The 21,486-nt window shown below is 38.0% G+C and overlaps 1 protein-coding gene across 1 annotated transcript in view; it reads right to left on the minus strand.

Moving 5' to 3' along the window:
• LOC116427838 (terminal nucleotidyltransferase 5C) overlaps positions 1 to 18,966 on the minus strand; it is a 179,144-nt gene extending 160,178 nt beyond the window's left edge. Inside the window, exon 1 of the mRNA XM_031978638.2 lies at positions 18,258 to 18,966. Within this exon, the coding sequence (XP_031834498.1) occupies positions 18,258 to 18,413 (156 nt within the window). The 5' untranslated portion in view covers positions 18,414 to 18,966. The remainder of the gene's footprint in view (positions 1 to 18,257) is intronic.
• Positions 18,967 to 21,486: the final 2,520 nt, after the last annotated feature.

Here is a 21,486-nt window from a genome sequence, read left to right on the forward strand (position 1 = left end):
TTTGTTTTGTAGAGTTAATCGATTTGTCCAATGAGTAATAGAGCTGTGACAGAACCTAAAAATACTGAATCAGGTTTTCGACATTTTTCAAATGGTAAAAGATTGAATTTGGAGTAAAAATAATTATCAAATAATATTTTGTTATATTGAATTTCATTTGTTATTATCTTTTTTAGTCAAACTTAAAAACGGACTTACTTTTACTTAAATCCGATTTTTTCGAGAACCAGACGCAATCCTTTCGAATACTTTGTCGAGAAGTGATTACTCGTTATCGATGGAAAATTATTCTGTCCGTTTATTCTAATAACTCTTTTTTCGTTGCTTTTCAATCGAAATGATACACTATTCTTCTACTGTCGATATTTAACCTTGAGAGTAAACGCAATCTTACAATACAATGAACGTAGAATTCCTTTCTCTTCTAGCAAGTTATTGACGATAAAATAACTCTACGCAGTCGCGAATGAAATCGTGAGACAAATGATTGAGTCCGGAAAAAAAATTCAATTGGAATGGAAATTGTATCTATTTTCAGCTCTTTGTAGGTCATAAGTTGGCGAGAGACATATTTTATTGAATACCTCGGAAATTAGTGGGTCTGGAGAAACGTTGCATACAGCAAAAATGTATATCTTTTAATAACATATCCAATTGTGCAAACAGATTCCAGAAACCTACATCTGTTTAAATAATACATTATAAAATAACACCTTTCCATTCATTATTCTGCAAATTAATGTGTGACAATTATATAGACAAATACATATATAGAACACAAGTAAAATGGAATTTTGAGTTCTGCATCACGTGAAAAGTTATTATAATTAAACCTTTGCATTCTCTGCAATTCGGGATTCTCGAATAGCACTGAACATGCAAATTACTTTTACCGAAATATTCATTCTATTTAATTTAGTATATTGAACAGTGAGGTTTATCGGCCAAATTCCTACAAATTTATGAAATGTTTTCATGAACTACATATATCCTTTTCTACCTTTTGCCAGAAAGGTTTTGCAGAAATTTAAAAACAAGAAATTCTTCTTTAACCAATCCTTTGTTCTTAAATCTATAAAACTCTCCGTTCGGCCCAATAATTACATACCTACAAACGTAACCAGATAATTTTCAAGCCATTGAACAAAATATTTATGTTTTTTGCCCCCGACATCGAGAGTTGTCTTCACTTCTTCAACGCGAGTGATCAGCCATAAACAAAAATACGTGTCAAATATTTTTGCAAGAACCAGTATTTACCGATGTGTCGTCCAAATTGTCGGATGTCACTTCGGTATGTTCCCTTGTTAGTCCAGACGAGAGAAATTTATCACGGCCTTCGCGGCGCGATGCAACCATGCCGCGTCGATCGGATCGAGCGATCCTACATGGTCGGTCCGACGTAGCGGAGATTGGAAAAACTTTCCCCGCGTGGTTTAAGCACCGTCTCTGACAATACGGAAGAAGGCAATTTACGAGAGGATTCTGTTCAGCTCGGCATCGCGCTGGTACGCGAGAAATGCGAACCTTCAACGCCAAAAAGTCATCTTACCGCGAAGTAGACTTCGTACTTTTTATTTTATGCGCGAAGCATTCGCATTTAAGTTCATCCCCAGGCATTTCACAGGGAAAATGTAAAAAGAAGATTTACGGAAATTTATTAAAAGAGAAGACATCAATGTAAAGTTTTCGTTAAAACCTCTTCTATATTAAGTGATATATTAATTTCAAGTGACTGATTTATTTATAAAGCTGAAACGCTATAATTATCACTGTTATTATTATTATTTATAAAGTTATAATGCCTTCAAGAAATAAAAAATACGATATTATTCTTGTTCGAGTTTAGATATTTTCTCCAGAGAAATGTCTATTTACTAGAGGCTGTTGTCATTGCAAATACATAAAAAAAAGTTCGTAACTTCCTACCGGCTGATTTCATTTGCAAATGAGCATCCAATTATTTGAAAACTTCTGTACACACGTGAAAACCGGGCTATCCTTTGTATCTGCGACTGTTCGCGTAGCTAGCGAAATGCGCAGATAACAGCGGTAAATTTGAATTTCAGATACCGCGTTTCCGACGAAATGAAAAAAGTAAAGCACGGTGACCGATTAATGAGGTTATCTCGTTACCTGCCCGATAAAGTGAACCTGCGTTACGGTTCACGCCGCGTGAATCACCGATTAATTACGTGTGTAACACGAAATTGTTAACCCGAAGCATAAGTTGCGCCGCTTTTCTCGGCACGCGGCCGCGGTGAACAATAATTTTGTTCACACAAGAGATGAGACGGAACAATATAAGCGGGACGCCTGCTTTTTTATAACACGATAAACCCGCTTTAATTAACGTTCAGCCATAAATTCGTAATTACGGTTTAATTAAACCTACTGCGAGCACCATGGAAAGAACAAAATATTAAATAAAAGTAGCGAGCCCGTAATATTCTCTGATTTGAGAATAAATATGTTAGCTTTTAAGCATCGAAATTAACTGCTCGGTTTTTCTTTGCATTTGTGCTTTCGACTTCTAAAACGTGACATCGGATACACTTTTTCTTGTAATTTTATTGTTTGTAGGAGGGTTTCTGAAATCATCTTTCAATAAGCTTCTCTATAACTGTGTTATATTAAAAATGAAGCTTAATAATAATCTTTCATATATAATAAACTGAAGAGACATATTATGTTACTCGAGGTAACTTGTTCACGTGACTTGTCAATTAACCAGAAAAGTTATTAAATTCTCCTTCGTTGTTTTAGCAATTCAATAAAGTAACCCGTTCAAATGTACAATATTCTTAAAAATACTTGAATAACTCCATTGATCACTGAATGTTACACAATTAATTAACGACTTCAAGATAAGAATGTAACTCATTGGGAGTAAGAGATCGCGTTGGAAAAACTACGACAGTAAGTCAGGGAAGTCAATTTACGATTCAAGCTTTAATTTCTCAATTCGTTGGTTACTTCACAATAAGTTCGAAGAATGCGCGCAATTAACACGTCAGCCGAACAAGAACTCGTCGCCTCCCGGCACATCTGTTCCAAATGATCGTAAAAACGAGGTACTACGCGAACAGCTTTCGAAACATTTCCTCGCCGAGGAAACTTCTCGGCAATTGTTTTTAGACCGGAGTATCTTTTCGATTACACGTTGCAAGAAATCGAGCATGCTTATACCGTGACGGGATGCGAGACGTGGAGGCTCTCGGAAAAAGCGACGTATAAACAAGCGAATGCGACCACGTTGTCGTTTTCCGATCATCAATCAATAGCGACTGCTCGTGCTAGCATAACTTGGTTATTTTCCGGTGATCGTCGACCGCTTAACATAAACGCTGGCTCGATCGTTAATTCGATCGTCTATTATGAAGCTAGAACTAGTTTAGTTTTGTTTATTTCAAAATAGCAAATCTTGTAATATGAAATGTCGGATTTAAGAAAAAAAAAGAAGATCTTATTTGATGTACTAAAAGACGTCTGTTCAATGAAAATATGCTCTATTCGATTCGATACACTTCTGCCAACGTGTTTTTAATGAATGTATTCCCGTTTTGAGAAATTCTGAATGTTTAGAATGAATAAATTCTAAAGACATCGTTGTACACTACTATTTCGGGTTTACATTGTATATCAAAAGATCTTCAATTGTTTTAAAATACTAATAAAAGGACTATAAAGTTTACGAAAACTTATATTAATTAAAGAATAAGTAAATCTATTATATAAATGGCTTTCAAGAGAATTAGCGATACAAATATATTTCTTTTACAATCATAAATACTCTTCAAATTATCAATAAGTAAAAAGTTCACACCACATTATACATAAATTACTTACGCTCCCAGTCGTTACCAAAAATATACTTTCGCCACTTTCATGCTAAACGTAGAATGCACAGAAATCCGTAGCGAATTTTATGCATTCTTTTACGATTCACACGAATCGGTGAAATATAAAAGGGAAGAGAGAGAGAGAGAAAGAGAAAGAGAGAGCACGTCGGAATTTGATTAGAAGTTCACTATTTTTACTGCTCGATTCCCGTGACTTCGAATTACTTCAGAAAATTGAAACACGCATAAAGGCCTCGCGGTCTATGAATCATCGTAATGCATTAGCGAGATCCGTTTGCATTCTCGGTCGCGATTAATCCTGGATTTCCCCGCATAGATCGCTGAGATTTGTTTATCTGAGCGCGATGACATCCCGCGGAACAACGATCTGCTTTCTAATTGTACCCTTTTAAGGGAAAGCTGCGGCGTTCGGTTCGCGCAGTCGTCGGATGCACGCGCGCGTTCCCTTTTGCAACGTCGCGTAGCTGCGGATGATCGAGATCGGGACGCGGATCCGAACTTTCGTTGTTCCACATGGGATTAGTGTCGTTCGGGTCGAGTGCACGAAGACGAAGCGATACCACTTGCGGTCATGGGTAAAAATAGTCGCGCTGGCGGTCAGACGCTACGGAACACCGCTAGTTAAGGTCAGGATATTTGTAGACGTCGATGAAAGCGGTGCCACTTGGTAATGAAGACGGGCGCGTTCGATTCGGACAGCGGGAATTGGAGGTCCACCGTCGATTTTCTCGAATTTGAGAACGTTTCGAACAGCTTGTTGTAGTTTGGAGATGATTTGATGCCTAGTGGGACGACACACGGCAAGAGGTGTCTTTCTAGTTTACAGTTTTATAGTTTTGATTGGTTACACGCAACCATATGGAGGAATAAAAAATTAGCAATAGAAACTATCAGAAACTAGGAAATAGAATCGATAGAAAATTAGGCGAGAACAAATGAAAACTGATCGATGTGTCAAATTCCTCAACCTCGCCGTCAAGTGATCTAGCAGTAATATACTCGGAGAAGAAAAGGCAATATTTTTTAATAGACTCGAATTTATTATATATCGAATTATTTTTATATATCGCTACGATCAGAATTGTTATTCGTTAAGAAACTTAAATAGAGGAGACGAAATAGAAGAAATTATAGGATATAGAAGTATGGATATTTGTCTAAAACAGGTTCTACGTGTCGGAATAATTAAAATGTTTATATTAACATGCAATTGCATCAAGGTATATTAACGAAAAATATAAAATAAACATTTTATAGGTGTTTGGACACAATTTTCTAGTGAACTATGAATTATCTCTAACATCTATGATGGCAAGAATCGGGTGACTGATGTATTCAGCAATGGAGTGAGTTTCTAACTCAATGGCCTCGTCGTTAAGGTGCTAAGTTCTCCGAACGAGCGTCCTGCGAACGTTAAAAAAATCCGTATTTCCACTTCTGGCGCTATCCTTGTAACTCCCCCCGCATTAACGAGGCAGGCAAGACAGTTATTCGTGGACTTCGTTTACCTTGCCGGGATGTATCTATTTGCGCAAGATTACCCTCGAGCATTCTGCGCGATGGATGTGGGATTTGCATGCAAACTGCGCGAACAGTACGAATATCGTAAAGTCGCCATTCCAGTCTCCACCGTCGAGGAATCATATTCCTACGGCGTTCTACCCTTTCCCGGGACCCTCCAATAATTTATCGCCTAATTTATTGGCCGGTTCAAGTGACTTTAATTACATCCACATTGTAAAACAGATATTTAGTGGCAGTATTCGCATCGCATGTGGTCCGAGCTGGCTACAAAGTGCACACAACATATGATGTTACCAGTTTTGAGAAACTGAACACGTTTACGCCGAGATCGAACCTGTTAACCGATATTCCTAGAATCGTAGTTGTAACTTTGAAGAACGGTATGCTTGCTAATATACAAGCTAAAATTCTAATTTTAGTTTTCCTTATGGAATACGAATGCCTCTTTTGTTGATTTCTTGGCGGAATATATTACGAGTGGCACTTTTACATTGTACGACTTGCGAGTATTATGCATATTCGGACGAAATGTGTTCTTTAAGCGAATAGGAATGATAATTTTTGAATGACTTACTGGAATTTGTAGAATATATATTATTTAATTCCTTAATATTAATAAAGGGCGCCTTAAATAATTTAATTTTATCTATTATGTACAAGTAAAAATCAGAAAAAGTTACTAAATAGTCTCTAAAAACCTTTCACTTTCGTTCAGTACTAGGATTTACAACGCGATTCAAAATAATCGCGGACCAATGTTACATTCAAGGTAGAAACAATTATTCGCAGGAACATTACATCCGGCGAAGAAAAATTGAAGGAAAAAAATGAACGAATAAGAACAAAGACTCAAACACGTCGCGGTCCGTTGCAAAATTGATTAAAGACCACTTTTCGTCCTGAGTTCGAGGGAACGTTAGGGAAAAGAAAACGGCGGAAAGAAGAATTGCTCGAAAAAAACGTGACGTTGACATATGCCAAGGTATTATAGTAGTCGATCAAGCTGAATTCCATTTAAAGCCCGTTGAATTAGCGATGGCAAGTCGGTCGTTTGGGTAGACCAAAGTGGTTCTACCTTTCGCTTAACCTTTTCTTCATTCATGTTACTTTCACGTACGATCGCCGACCCTCGATGCCGGTGACAAAACGTTATTCTATTTAAAGATCAGTCCGGTTATCGATGTCGACGGGCAACTGTAACGAAGAATGCCTGCACGTGGGCGGCTGAAAAAGATTTTAACGCAAGAACAAAGTGACGGCGACGAAGCTGACCGAATACACTGACGCAACCCGTTCGATCAGTCATTAAAAATATGCGAGTACCGAGAACCGAGCGAAACAGTTCCATCCAATACCATGAACGGTCGTCATCCGTTTCTCTTTTTCATCCCTCGGAATTCGATTCCCCTGACTAACTGTTACCGAACTCCGTATTTTTCAGGAACTATAAAATGTAGTACATCGATTTAGGAAAACCAAAATTAAATATAAACTTGTCTCCTCTATTATGAGACTTATCTTTAAATGCAGAGAAGAACGTAACTTTCACTTCAGTTCAATTTTATAAAATATTAAGCTTTTTTAATTGTAATGTTTGTAAAAGAGTGTATTTACAATTTTTTAATTTGTATTTTTATAGACCAGATCAATGAGGTGTACAAGATATTTTCATTCAAAAATATAAAGTAATGAAATAGTACATTCAGCTGAACAAAACCTTATTTATTTGAAATAAGAATTTCAGACGTAAAGAGTATAAAAACTGCGATGTAAAGACATGTTTGCGCAGGCTTTACTTCTTACAACACATGAATAGACACATACACATTTCGTATTCCAACCGTAACCATTTCTTCCCAAAACGAAAAACTACACTGTTAAAGAAAAATGCGAACAAGAACGAATAAACGTTCTACGGTTAATTCAATAACCTACTCGATCCTGGAAATACCTTTTTCCATTGATTAATGTCTCATTAAAGTCGTCGGTGGAACCGCAAATTTGCATAAATATCCATAATCCAGTAATAATCGTTTACCGGAATCCTGCCCGCGTCCAACGTCGCGTCTAATTTTCTCGAACGATTGTTCGCGGTTCTTTCGTTTCCTTTTCTTTTCATCCAACATTAAAATTTCATCACGAGGAGAAGAAACATGTCGGCGGGCATTAACCACGGTTCGTTATCGTATGCGCGCGGGCAATTATAGTACGCAGCTGAGGAATACCGAAGAAGCTTTCACTGGAAGATGTTGCCGGCTTCCGGTAGCATAGTGACACTTTTTAGTGGGACGTTCCATTTGACTTTATAATTCGAGCGTGGCGAGCGCCGTAGAACACGAGAACGCGCGATTCCGGTATGCAACCGGCATCGCGAATTTTAATCGAATGCATGCGATCGAATGGCCGACAACGCTTCAAACTTTTGGATTTCGAGTGACGATACTTTCAATACTAGAACTACCGAGTACTTTACCCTTTCGTCCCGAATGGGACACATAAGCACCACGAAGATTTTAAATTACCGCTTATTTTTATTGATTAATTACTAATTAATTTTATGATTGAATTGCTGACACCTTACGGTGCTAATTACTATTACTATTACTAGTGCTTGTGCTATTTGTTTCACTGAAAAGCTTCAATTTTACTTAAAAGCAGTTGTTCTTGGCCCTCTCCTTGATTTTAAAAGATAAAATACACATTTACATTGTAGCGATCCGAGTAATATGAGTAAATTACTTAAATAATATATACCGAAGTAATATGCCTAACCGATCGAGAAATAATATAATAACCCGGGTGTCGCTTAAGTGACAGTTGTAATTTCGAGCGATCGTCGCCGCGCGACCGTTTTGCTGCAAGAACAATCCGTTACGGGTCGCTAATTGCCGCGACAACAACGTTGCGCTGATTAATCGGCTGCTAACAGATTGCTGGGACGTTTGATACTTCGTATCCGTTTCTTCGTATCAGTACATGCGCGACAGTCCATGAATACAGAATGAATATATAATATATAAACATGATTTGTATCGATCATACATTCAGAATTGATAAAATTCTGTTGTTCCACACAGGAGCACCTCCTACAGGTAATAAATTTGCATTTTCTTGTAAATACTTCAACTGACTTTAGGCTCAAACGAAGGAAAACTACATTTTTTCGAAGGAATTCTTTCTGTCGTGACGATAAAAGTGATCGACGCCATTACATACGTCTGATTAATTATTAATGACTTTTGCATGTTCGCACACGCCAAAGTGGCCCATTCAACGGATAAACCTGTATTTCGGTTTCCTTATATGGATAACTTTAGGATTTACCAGATTTCATCAAGTCACCACTCTTTTTTTTGCACACTGTTGTCCAAGTAATTAACGCGTAGTGAATATTAATAGCCCCTAAAATGTTAAAAAAAACCTGTGAAATATGAACATGAATTGAATTTAACCCTATAAATACAGATTAATAATGTACTCAATAGTTTTAACACTGGGACTACCAGAAAGGTCAAAATGATCCATTCCTGACTTCTTCTTTTTATAATTATTAAAGAGATAACAATTCTCTGAGAAATTACTACAGAAGTTGAATCAGCAATAAGCAAACTGAATTGTAAATCAATAGAAATCTCAATAAGCAGCACTGTTGGAATGTCTATAGAAAAATTTCAAAATGTCGATTTCACTTCGGCAGTTCTAGTGTTAATAGTTGTATTAAAACGAACATACCTTACAATTTTGAAATTACGGTAAAGTTAAACTTTCACGTCTAAGCGTATAAAAGTTTAAATCAATTAATTACTTAACTTTATCCGCCACTTCGCTACGCAAAATGAAATAAATCAACAAGATGCCAATATATTGGCACGTGACTTCAAAGTCACATGGACCTATAGACAGTTAATACAGTAATAGTTTCCTCTTCGTCTACTTTTGTGGATAATTGAATATCAATTTTCATGAACTCATGAAATATAACAATTCTTTAAACAGTGTATAAAAATCCAATACAATTGCCACAATGAAAAGAATGAAACATTGACCGACACGGTTTCACTGTAAAAATTCTTATTCCTTTATCCGTGTTCTTTTTTCATATTCCCAGCTACTTGGTATTCAATACTTTTCAGATGAAACCGAGCAGCTTATACGGTACATATGTTATTCAAGCGTATCGTGAACGGCAGTCGACAGCGTTGAAACAGAAACATTTCCAAGCGATTGCATAACATTTTCGTAACGCCTGCGTCATCGGAGCATCCCAGTTAATTAATTCAATAATCCAGAGAAGTTTATGACGCCCCCGGTGCGCGGAATACGCGTGCAAATTATTAAAACCTGATGCGTATAGAGGAGAAACGATCATTAAGCAATCAGCTACACGGTGGCAGCTGTTGTCTAACTTTGCTCGGCAAACATACGTCTCCGATTGTTTGCGAAGAAATTTAGGCAACCGTTTCTAGATTGCGGAAAGTTGGTTTACGTCGGACGGGTTCGCTCGCCGGATCCAATGTAGCGATTGAATTTCAATTTCACTACGTACCTATGAATATCGATGAATTTAACATGTATGGTCTGTTTCATTAAATTTAATCAGATCGAAGCGAAACCTACGTGTTCCATTTTGTGTACATTATCGGGCAAAACTACGGGGTCTCGCAATTAATTAAGGGAGAAAGCATTAATGTCCGTGTGTTTAATGGAATTGAATTAAACTACAAATAATGTACTATTGATTTTATGGGTTCTATAATTTTGCGGATGATTAAAGTTATCGTTAAGAAGGTTTTGAGATTTTAATCAGTAGTGTATGTTCAGCTTTATGTAATTATTATATTGATATTGATATTTAAAATTTTGAATTAGAGCTGATATCTAGCCATAAATAACTCTTATCCGAGGCACTGAAAAAGTATTGAATTATGATTATATAACAAATACAGTGAAGATATGACAACCGAATAAAAATTACAAGTCTCAGTTATGATTTAGAATGTGTAATAAATGAAAGTTTATTGGAAAGTACCACGCGTAAATATAAATTCAAAAAGGGAGCAGGAAAGTTATTTATGATTTAACCGAGTACATACAGGATGCGCTTTGTACATATACTCAGTATTTATGGGTATATTAAAAAAAAAATGCTATACTATCCGCAGAACAATTTGTTTATATACCTGCAATAAATGTCAACAATATTTGTACAATACATCCTGTATAAATTCTGGGTACACAGTTAACTTATATATGGTATCTCGTAATTCGAGGTACGACCAGAAAAGTGATTCTATATGGAAAAATAAATTGAAAATATAAAATACAAATTTTTCATAGAAAACTTCGTACTCGAGATAATCAACTTTGAAAGTTTGTTCGACGCAAATGCATTATTATCTACAATAAGCATAAACGATAAATAATGAGCAGACCTAATAGAATATTCAATTGCACACCTATTAAAGAAAATTTCAATTCCAATGACCTCAACGAAAGCTTGCTATGAAAAAAATTTTGTTTCATATTTTTGACTCATTCTTTCATATAGAATCATAATCGTGACTGCACACCCTGTATATTCTCAGAAGGGGCGGGGATCTCGCGCATTCGTACAATGAAGCGAGAAACTTTAATGAGAGCTGCCAGCTCTTTTTCATTCCCATTTTATTTTTAATTTTCTGGACCCATTCACTTTAATGAAACAAGTGCCGCTACGTTCACGAGACACTTCCGTTAGAGAATCATCTAAGCGTGCACGAAGTTCCGCGAAGTTTAATTTCGAATCAGATTGAAAGTTTCCGACGCCAAAACGCGAGAAAAATGTAACATTTTAACGTTGGGTTTACGAATATTTATCGTACAATTTATTCCATCGTTCTTAGAAAAAGTGATATTCATTCGTTTGGATCTTGAAAATCAGAGGTTGAATAATAGACAAGTAAGATACATGTTCGTGTAATTAACTCCTTACCTTATGATTTAATTTAACATTTGCACTTGGTAAATCTATTTTCCGTTAATGACACACTAGCGAAACAAAAGATTCCATGTTCTTTCTATGTCTAAATTTACTCTAAATCATACAAATTGCTAACGAGAAAAATAACGTTTCATTTGAACTCAAAAGAATTGAATGATGTTCATATTTGTTAAACCATATTAGAAATCTTCGCCGCGAGTCTGACACGATATTGTAAGGTAAGGAGTTAACACATTCGCTACCAACACATTTGTGACAATCAATGTTTCATATTTCCATCTAATATTATAACGCATGGTATAATGTGCAGAAAATCGTAGATTCTTTTCTTGATTATTATTTGAATTTGTAAAGACGATGTTTCATTTAAGACATTGTTGACCGGTCACAAGTTAACTCGTGTTTGCGCTTGCGTTAGCCATTCAAATTTTTGAAACGCAGGACAATATAGAATATTGCAAAAGCAAATATTCACAGTTATATGAAAGCTATCTCCAATGTTTCATTTCAATTCATTATGTACAAACGAAGTAAATTGAAGTTTATTTAGATTATTCCATTTTTATACTTAATTACGGAATGATAACCAGTGGCATGGGATAGCTTCTGCGAAAAATTTCCGGTCAACAATGTGTTAATAAATATTGTAACCGCGGCAAACTGTAATTGAAACAAGTGCCGGTAGCGAATGAGTTAATCAATTAGAATGTACGTAAACTGTTAGCAAATTAATGTTTATAAAATTCGATATGCATCAAATTGTAAGCCTAGTGTTCAAATTGCGAATCCAGTCCAATGTAAAGAGTGTATTAATTGCGTAACTAGTTTGCTACTACAAATGCAGCAGCTGTTTACCCGCGATTCAGCGCGCGTGATTGCATTTTAATTTCTTAATGAGAATCGCGGCAACTGTAACGTAATGGATTTATGGATCTCACGCAGAACGTTTCGCGAATAAAACGTGCTGACTGAATGCCGCGCCGCGTTCATTGCATATTCATCGGCGTGATTCAAGTGATTCCCTGGCGATCGTTTTCGAGTACGGGCCTACATTAAATTTCCAATGCCGTTCCTTGGAACGGGATTCATTCGGAATATAGTTCGAGCCGATATTTATAAATAAATCCGAATTGATCGTTGCTGACTCATTGATTCCAGTGAAAAGTAATTTACTCAAGTATATAATGGCACGCAAAACTAGGAAAATGGTAAATAAGCTCCTATCGTAACTACTGCTAACAACTTTGGTATTGAAACGTATGTAACGTGCAAAATTCAAATATATTTCATTAATTCATTTTCTTGTGAGTTGACACTTCTTGAAATTCTGTGTCACGAAGAAGTATTATAATTTGAATGTATTATACACTTACTTATTTTTTACCTTATGTATTTATTTTGTCTAAGCTAGTTAAAATGGTATGCACAATTTTATTAATATCATGTATTCCATCCATTCTCTACATAATCAAAACAGTGAAGAGAATACAAACGTGAATGAAATTTTATTTAATTCGTTAGAATAAAATTTCTTCTTTTATATTTTTCCGACTTTATTTTAGTTTCTTTTCCATTTATGCCATAAGTTCTATGAAATATTTATACAATTTTAATTTGCAGAGACTTGTTAAAACGAGTTCGAATTTATTTCAGGTGAAATTGAAACTATTTAAACGTGCAATGGGATTAATACAAGCAAGTAATGTTTGCAGCTTCGTTAAAGAAAGATAACTGCAATGCCTTTCGCGCGATGGTAATGTTGAACCAATCGTTATTTAACGAAGCTTAATGTACCAAACTTGTTTTCTTCTTTAATTTCCGAGAAGGAATTTACCAATCGGACGATCGAAAGTGACCGGTCTCTAATGAAAGTTGTCCGTCCCACTCGGCAGAAGAAGGACAAACGCACAGAGAAAAATATATATGTATATATACACACAACATATATCGTCGACGACCCGCGTGTTCGGCTTTCGCGACACTGGACATACTCGCCGACCTTCTTTTGTTCTTTTGGTAAATAAAAGAAGTTGTATATCTGACAGGCAAACTCGCACGGTGCCGCGTGTCTGACTGGTAAACACAGGTACAATGGCTGACAAGTTTATTCACGGGTGTCTGTCGTATTTATTCGACTATAATACGCAGAAAATTGCAAATTTTATATTAAAATTATGAGAACCGTGCCATAAACGAACACTAAAGATGAACGCGTCACAAAATAAACGAAAAAGTATTGATTATTCGAAAACTCTCGAACTTTGTGTTCAAACAGCCGAAAAGGTTAAATTGTAAAATTAATTCATTTAACATTGTACAACGAAAAAAATGTTCTAAAGACTCGACAAATGATATACGAGGAAACACGTTATTTAATATGCCTTATGTTTCACTCTTCGAATGATTATAACCGAAAATAATAAATGTATCTTCATTCTTAATTCATTAATCCTTGATTGTTGCAATCTTCGTATGTTTTCGAACGTTTCGAACAATCGGATGGATTATGGCGTTCGATAAACAATCGGGAGATATTACCGAGCAACGGACGAAAAAAGGATCTTCATATATGAACCGGCGTCGAGAACGTATCTGTACAGATAAGAACCCCATAGAAACCGAGTTTTCAGACGGAAGGTTATCGAGTGTATCGCGTAGATAATGATTGTATTCCACACAATCTCATTTTAAGATGATATTTTTGAGTGTGTACACGCGCCACGCCATAACCGCCTCGAACGATGGCAGAAAGAAAAAAAAACGAATACGACCTTCCGGTTGTGATTCCGAGAGCGGATAATACATCGACGATAACGTTTGTTTATCGCCGTCGTACACGGTCGGGTGATCACGATCGGACCGCCGAAAATTCGAGCCGCTCGGTTACCGTTTACGCCCGACACAATCTTATTAGCAGACCGTGGTTCGCTTGTGCGTTTATGCGGCAACAAAATTTCAAAATGAAATAAGCGTTAAAGCTGCAAATAGAGTCACTGCGATTATCAGTTTCTCTTCAGCGTTTCGAAGCTATAACTGAATTCTTTTTCAGTTGAATTTTTCTTTAATTCCTGTGAATTGAATTATAATATGAAACTTATGTAATGTTAGTTAGATGCGTAGGAATATGAATAAGCTTATAGTCTCTATACTTTTTTATTCTGCATGGAAATGTTCTGCGAAAAACATGTGAATAGTTCGAGTTTTTAAATTGTACGATATTTTTAAAAATAATTGCGGCAATCGTATTCAAAACGTGTTCAGTTTTGTGCCAACGAAGAAGAAAAAACAGGAAATTATGACAGTATGAGAGTATTAAAAGAAGTGATTGTATATTCATGACTCGCGCTGTAATTATCCAATGTTGAATTAATAATGATATTACCCATAAAAACCTCATTACGAAGTATCTGTAGTGTCAATAAAAATCTGAACAGCATTTCTTAGATTCTTCAAGGAAAAACAATTAAATTAGTTCGTACCTAGACAGTTATATATATATAATTCGACTGCTAAATTTTATAATTCTATTCTATTATACTCCCAAAAATTCTAATCTATTTTTACATTATGAAAACTAGTAGTAAAACAAAAAAAAATAAAATTCTAAACCGAGTCATTCGTTTTATATATGCCCAGTATATATAAAAATTCAATAAATACAAAACTCATCGCGACACAAGGTACTATTTTATTCATTCAACGCATCATCAAACAATTACAAACTCCAAAGATACTTCAATTTCGTTTCACTCATGCCTCACTCCTTTTGCACCCACGCGTAAATTAGAATACCGTACAAAGTCATGAATTCGTCTAACCGGCGCATTACCTGGCGCAGGCTCAAATAATACGAGCGGCGCGTTCGGTAACGCGATCGCGCAAATGAGATGCGAACAAACGTAGTCCAATTGTACGTTTCAAGCGCGGACTCAGTTTTACCATTCTCATAATTAGAATCGACCCTGAAGTGAAGCGTATTCATTCAACGGGGCACGAATCCGTAATGGGAAGCGAGATAAAACGAAAGAACGGCGTCGGATGAGACCAAAAAAGGGGGAAAGGAAGAAAACAGGACAAGGAACCCGAATTAGAATATAAAATATAATTACAATATTGTTTTTCTCAGTCATTGTTATCTTAGCGGTCACGCACGCGGCATGAATTATCACGGGACTGGTTTGTAATGTCATAAATACACGATACAAGCCGGGCTCGCGGCACGAATGTAAAAACATCTAAACTCGTCGGCGATAACCGTTTCCACCGTGGTTGTACGCGTGGTTATCAGCCCCGGCTCTGCTCGTTTCGTGATCCAGCACGGCAGCCGCGCCGCGGCTTCGAAATAATCGCGATCGCATTCGGGATTCGTCGCCACGCGTCACCGTGCGCCGTTTTATCGCGGAGACGGACCGAGACGTTCCAGAGTATCGACGGAGAACAATGTCGCCCCTGCCCACACACGCGAGATCCGCGTTTTGTCTCAGTCGTGCCGGACCAATCGATACCCGGTGCCGTTGCTCCGGAAGTGATCCTTTAGTTTCGAGACGGGCGACTCGGGTGACGTCACTGCCGAGCAATATACGATCGAGCAGCGCGTGGGCGTGCATAATGGCTCGCACAGGAGTTAAAAACCTTCGAGGAGGAGCCACGCATCCTGGCAGCCGTTTCACTCGCGTCTTAGCCACGGTGCTTAACCCTTAACCCATTCGAGACCGGGACCTTTTGACACCAGAACTACCTAGCAACTGGAATGATTTATATGGAACGTCTTCTATAATAGAAACTGGAAAGGTACTTTTCTTGAGATCTAAAGCACTTTTTTATTGTTACACGCGTGGGGATATCTAAATTTTATTTTAAAATTTCTCACGGAAGCATTTTGAAAAGGAAAATTAGTAAAATGAAAATTTTCAAATGGGACGCTTTGATCCGTTTGTAGGTCTAATTTTAGAAAGATGGTCCCCAAGAATGGAAACTATTTTTTGATTCTTACTAAAAATCTAGAAAGGACTTTTGTTGTCTTATGGAAACACATTTCAAAATCCTAGCTTGAAACCAATACAAGTTTTAAGCTTTATAATCTGTATAGTTTGATCGATTTTATAAGAAGCTTCGCATTGAATATTTTAAATAATAGGTAGTTCTAGTGCTAAGTAAAGGAATTTATTTCAAAAAGAAGCAGTAGTGGCACGAATACCACGATACCGCGATATAGAAATTGTAAAGTGGAAATTATATATTTTTTGGTAAGTTATCACGACGTCGTGCCAACGTAAAAAATTATCGCGACGCCTTGCCAACGTTGTAAATTATCGCTATATTTTGCTAACGTTGAAAATTATCGGAACATTTTGCTAATGTTTAAAACGGCTTCATCAGCAAGTCGAATTGCTAATGCTTCTATCAGCACACTGTAACATATTTTTTAAAGGAAATAATTTGAAATACACTGACAATCACGGTAGCTCTCCGCCTTACAGCAACTACCTGACTGTCGTCAAAATGGAGTCACTGCGGTTAAATAGTTATCGCTTTCTACGTTGATTCTCTTCTACTATTTACTTGAACACAAACAAAATCTACTCAAGCTACGCGAAATAATTGAAATAAAGAATTCCAATACAGATACGAGTTTTCTGTAGTTTCCTGATATACATATACAGTCGCAATAACCGTCCACCCCACTCCCACTCTAAAATGTCGTCACTACGGTCTGACAGTGGTGGGGAGGACGCTAGTACGACCAACAGTGCAGTTGCGTATTTTTTCCTCTAAAACGGACTCTAGCCAAGCCGCACGTTGAAATAACTCGTTGAAAACATCCCAATGAACATTCAACAATATCAAAGTCCCATGAATAAAAATTATACAACGTCTAATTTCTACAGCTCGAAAATTCCGCTGCTCCAGCACATCACGTCACCAAGACTGAAGGTGATATCGACTGCCGGAAGCACGACGTCAATCCACGTCTGGTCCTCAACGGATCCCACATTCGTTATCCCCACCTCGCTCTCCGTTTTAATTAGTTTACCGCGGTCGATTGCAAAATCGACGCTCACGCTTCGAGCGAGCAGTCAACGATCTGTGCGACATATCTCCCCGAAAAAAGCGTCCAGACCGCGAGGTTTCCAACCAACGAATTAACATATTCTAAGAAGGCAATTGGTCAATCCGGGATCACGTCCGAATACTCGCGTGGTGCAAACTCGATAATCGTTCCGCGACAATTCACCAGTCCATTTGAACCCTTTGCACACCGAACATGTTCAATACCTTAATAGTTCATTTCTGTAGAGGATCTTTCAAGAACAGAAATGTCGTGTAGAAAAATGGAAATTATTTCAATTTCTTGTGTCCATTTACTTCGAGTAAAAAGAAGAATTTTACAGTTTGAAATAAATTATATGATATCTGTGATGCAAATTATGTCTGTAGCAGAGCCAACGGAGTGCAAAGGGTTAACAACGGGCCTTACCGACCGAACGCGTGCCATTTTTAACGCAACGGAACGGAACCTCGCGCGCCGGGAGCAGCTTCCACTACCGGCACCGAGATCGATCAACCGTGGCAGCATGGAAAATCGTTACCGGAGCCTAGGCGCATGCTAAACCAAATTTCCTGCATAACGAATGATCGTTCTGAATCGAAATCGTGGCATTAACGTCGTTAATGCAACAATTCGTGGACGTTCCACTACGTTACCGATCGTACGCTACCGGTAGCTGTTCGACCGGGATTCTTTTTCCACCCTTCGGTTAATGACACGTACGACACGAGGCGCACGCTCGGAACCGTACGCATACACATATAGCAAACGCCGTGACCGCACGAGGCACGAGCCAACCGGACTCCGCACGGCCGTTTCATCGGCGTTACATAAGACTTACCTGCATCAGAGGCAGAGCCTGGCTAGGATCGACGGGCTTGATCGTCTGATTCCTCGCGGTCGGCTGGCCCTTCGCCGCATCCACCGGCGAGAGGGACACCGCCTCTCTCTCCTGCGTCGCCGATCTATCCGCAACGTTGCGACTCACCTCCTCCATGATAGGCAGGGACAAGGCACGCGATAACTGATCCCGGTTCGGCACAGAAAGACTCCTCTTGGCTTTCAGCAAACGCGACAGTCGAAAAACCCGACGAATCGATCCGATTCACTGTTCTAGGGGACCGGGGTCGTTCACGACGGGTGTGTACTCTCGCTGCGGATCGGGAAATTCTAGTAACTCACACTTTCTAGGCGGTCGGTTCGCGTGCTGTCACGTGGTCGGCGGACACCTACGAAGCCGGGAGTCGGGAACTGAAAAAGTGTGTCCGTGTCGCGCACAATTGTGACTCGGGTGATCGACGGTCGATTCCGTGCGGCGCGCGCGGTTCTCGGTGCGTGTGCTGCACTCGGGGCTGTACGTGCGCTCGGCGACGAGGATCGGGGAAGTGATCGGCGACGATTCCGAAAAGAACGACGAGAGAACCGGCGGGATTCGACACTGCGAGAATCTCGTGCTGCTACGTCCCCGGCGTGATGCCGCCCCACCCGAGCCAAGCCGAACGCCGCGTAACTCTCTCCCCTCTCGGCCGAGGCCTGGCCGGCACGTCTGCCCGAAATCGCCCGAAAGCTGCCGGCGTCCGTCGTTCCGACGGCGCAGCGCCACCGGCAACGCGGAAAATCCGAACCGTCGACCCCGCGCGAGACGCGCTACAATCCCGCCGCGAACTAGTTTTCCAACGCCCGCGACTACGGAATTCTGCGGCCGGTTATCGGCGCACTGCTTTGTTCCATGGGAAATTGTTGACTGGTAATTGTTAAATGTTATTTTTAATAATAAGATGGTTAGTTTCTTTTGGATCGTCCTTGAGAAGTTGGGGAATGGAGTATTAGGTTGAGGACGATGGTCTTGTTCAAACATGGCGCTTCGTTTGGAAGCCAATTCTGGAAGATGGCGGATCGGCGAATTATGTGGGCAGTGTGTAGGTTTGTAATGTTTCATTCGGTGTAGTGGAAGTTGTTTTTAATCTTCTCTTTTTAGGAATGTGAGCAGACTTTTGTGAACTTACGTCTTATTTATTGCAACGTGGTTTTGATTATAGTAGATTTATTTGGGATATAATGAAGATAATGGTACTTCGTTTTGAGGTATTTTCTTTTGTAAATATTTCTTCTTCTAATTATTTCTGTAATTAGGACGAAAACGAACATTTTAGGGTACGTACTTGTTAGATACTTAAGGAACGTCTGATCGTTTTGTTTTCATTGAATACAGTAGTTGCTCTCTTGGAATTTAAAAAAGTCACGTATCTGGTCTGTATTCGAGGTTCAATTTATCAGAGCACTTATCAATGCAGGAGAATCTATCGCGTGATTTATTGTGATCATACGATACATGTTCCATAAAAATAAACTGGAAACGTTAAATGTTATACAATCAACGATTTCCTTTTTAATCAATTGTGAAGTGTTTATTCGCGAGATATAAAACGTGTATCTCTTTAATCAAGAGAATTTTGCGACGTTGTTTTAGCCGTTCGAAAATATTGCTCGGAAATAATTATTCTATATTTGCTTGGAATTTAAAGAAGATTTATCTCTTTATCAAAGAATGTTTACGTGGAAAAGCAAGGTTGCGAAGTGTCGAGCTGTTGACGGCGTGCGGCCATTGATAGGAGATATTTCGAAGCGCTGCAATGAAATACGGGATACTTGCAAACAAATAGGATTGGTGAAACATTCATATCACAATTGTGTCCTAAAATAACAATTTTATCTCCAGCATAATTCCATGCAATTAAAAAATATGATACAGGTGCAGTGGAAATCACGAAGTAAACAATAATCATTTCAAAAATTCAAATCAACTACCGGTATCATCATACATAGTACAAAGTTTAACCCATTACATGGAAATAACTTTGAGTGAAGGCTAAGTTTGTGAATTATTTTAAAAGTCTTCCGTGTCGCTACCAAAATAATTTTCTAATAATAAAAAAGATTAATTAATTAATTAATTTCATTGAATCTGTAACACTTTAATTATCCCTATAATATTTGTTCCCATAGAACTACGACAAAATTAAATGACAAGATAATTTGAGTCGAAGTAAATCGTAAGGCAATGAAATAATTAAAAGTATGGATATATTAACATTCCGTAAAGTCTCCTTCGGTTCGTTTGTTGTATATCCATTTCGTTAAAAGTGAAATCCAATTTAACGTTACTACTTAAGATATCGGGCGAAACATTTAAATATGTGTTATTCGTTTACACGAAGTCGAACAAAAATTTAATGGAGATTATGAGAAGTGTAAGCTCCATTTTTCAAATATTTTTTAAATGATTGTGTACGAACAACACCAGTTCGCTTATCTGAAAATTAATTGAAGACTTGTTCCTCTATGGATAACGAAGATGGTTGGACATAACTTTCCCAGAGTATCAGGCTGAACATTATCATAATGAACCCGAGCTTATCAGATTTTTTCTTGATTAAGATATTCCATTTGATCAGCAATCACATGTACTCGACCGAATGAAAGAAACATGTTAAATGCCACTGCACCTTCGCTAATAAGTTTCGCTCGATTTTCCGCCAGAAATTGCATCTCATTCAGTATGAATATTCAGGAAACAAGTCTGTTCGATGGAAAGCGATAGTTAAATGAATTATCGAAACTTCGCGTCTGCAAAACACTCGATACAGATATTCCTCTGTTGCTATTATCTCGATTATGCAGTTTCGGTCGAGCTATTGCTGCTCGATAGGACCATTTGATCGATGAGAATCGTTACGTCTGCGAATTAATAAGGACTACAACATTCCACGTGCTTCGAACCACTTGCTACATACTGCTACGCAAATAGTTGGTCCAATTAAGACATTTATCGATTGTTCCATGCTAATTTTCCATCACCCACGTAAACAGTGCTGTTCTAATTTGTTAGGTTGAAGCACTTAATCTTTCAAACGATCAACATTGCGTTTAAAAGTATTCCTTATCTGCTTAAATAACTTCCTTGAAATAATTTGCAAGTTCGAATTTATTACGCTCATAAATTTTGAAAATTTCGAAAATTAAGTTTCTACGAATACTGTTGATAAATTCTGAAAATTTAAGATATATTC

Source organism: Nomia melanderi, chromosome 9 (genome assembly GCF_051020985.1).
Source record: "Nomia melanderi isolate GNS246 chromosome 9, iyNomMela1, whole genome shotgun sequence".
NCBI classification, from domain to species: Eukaryota; Metazoa; Arthropoda; class Insecta; order Hymenoptera; family Halictidae; genus Nomia; species Nomia melanderi.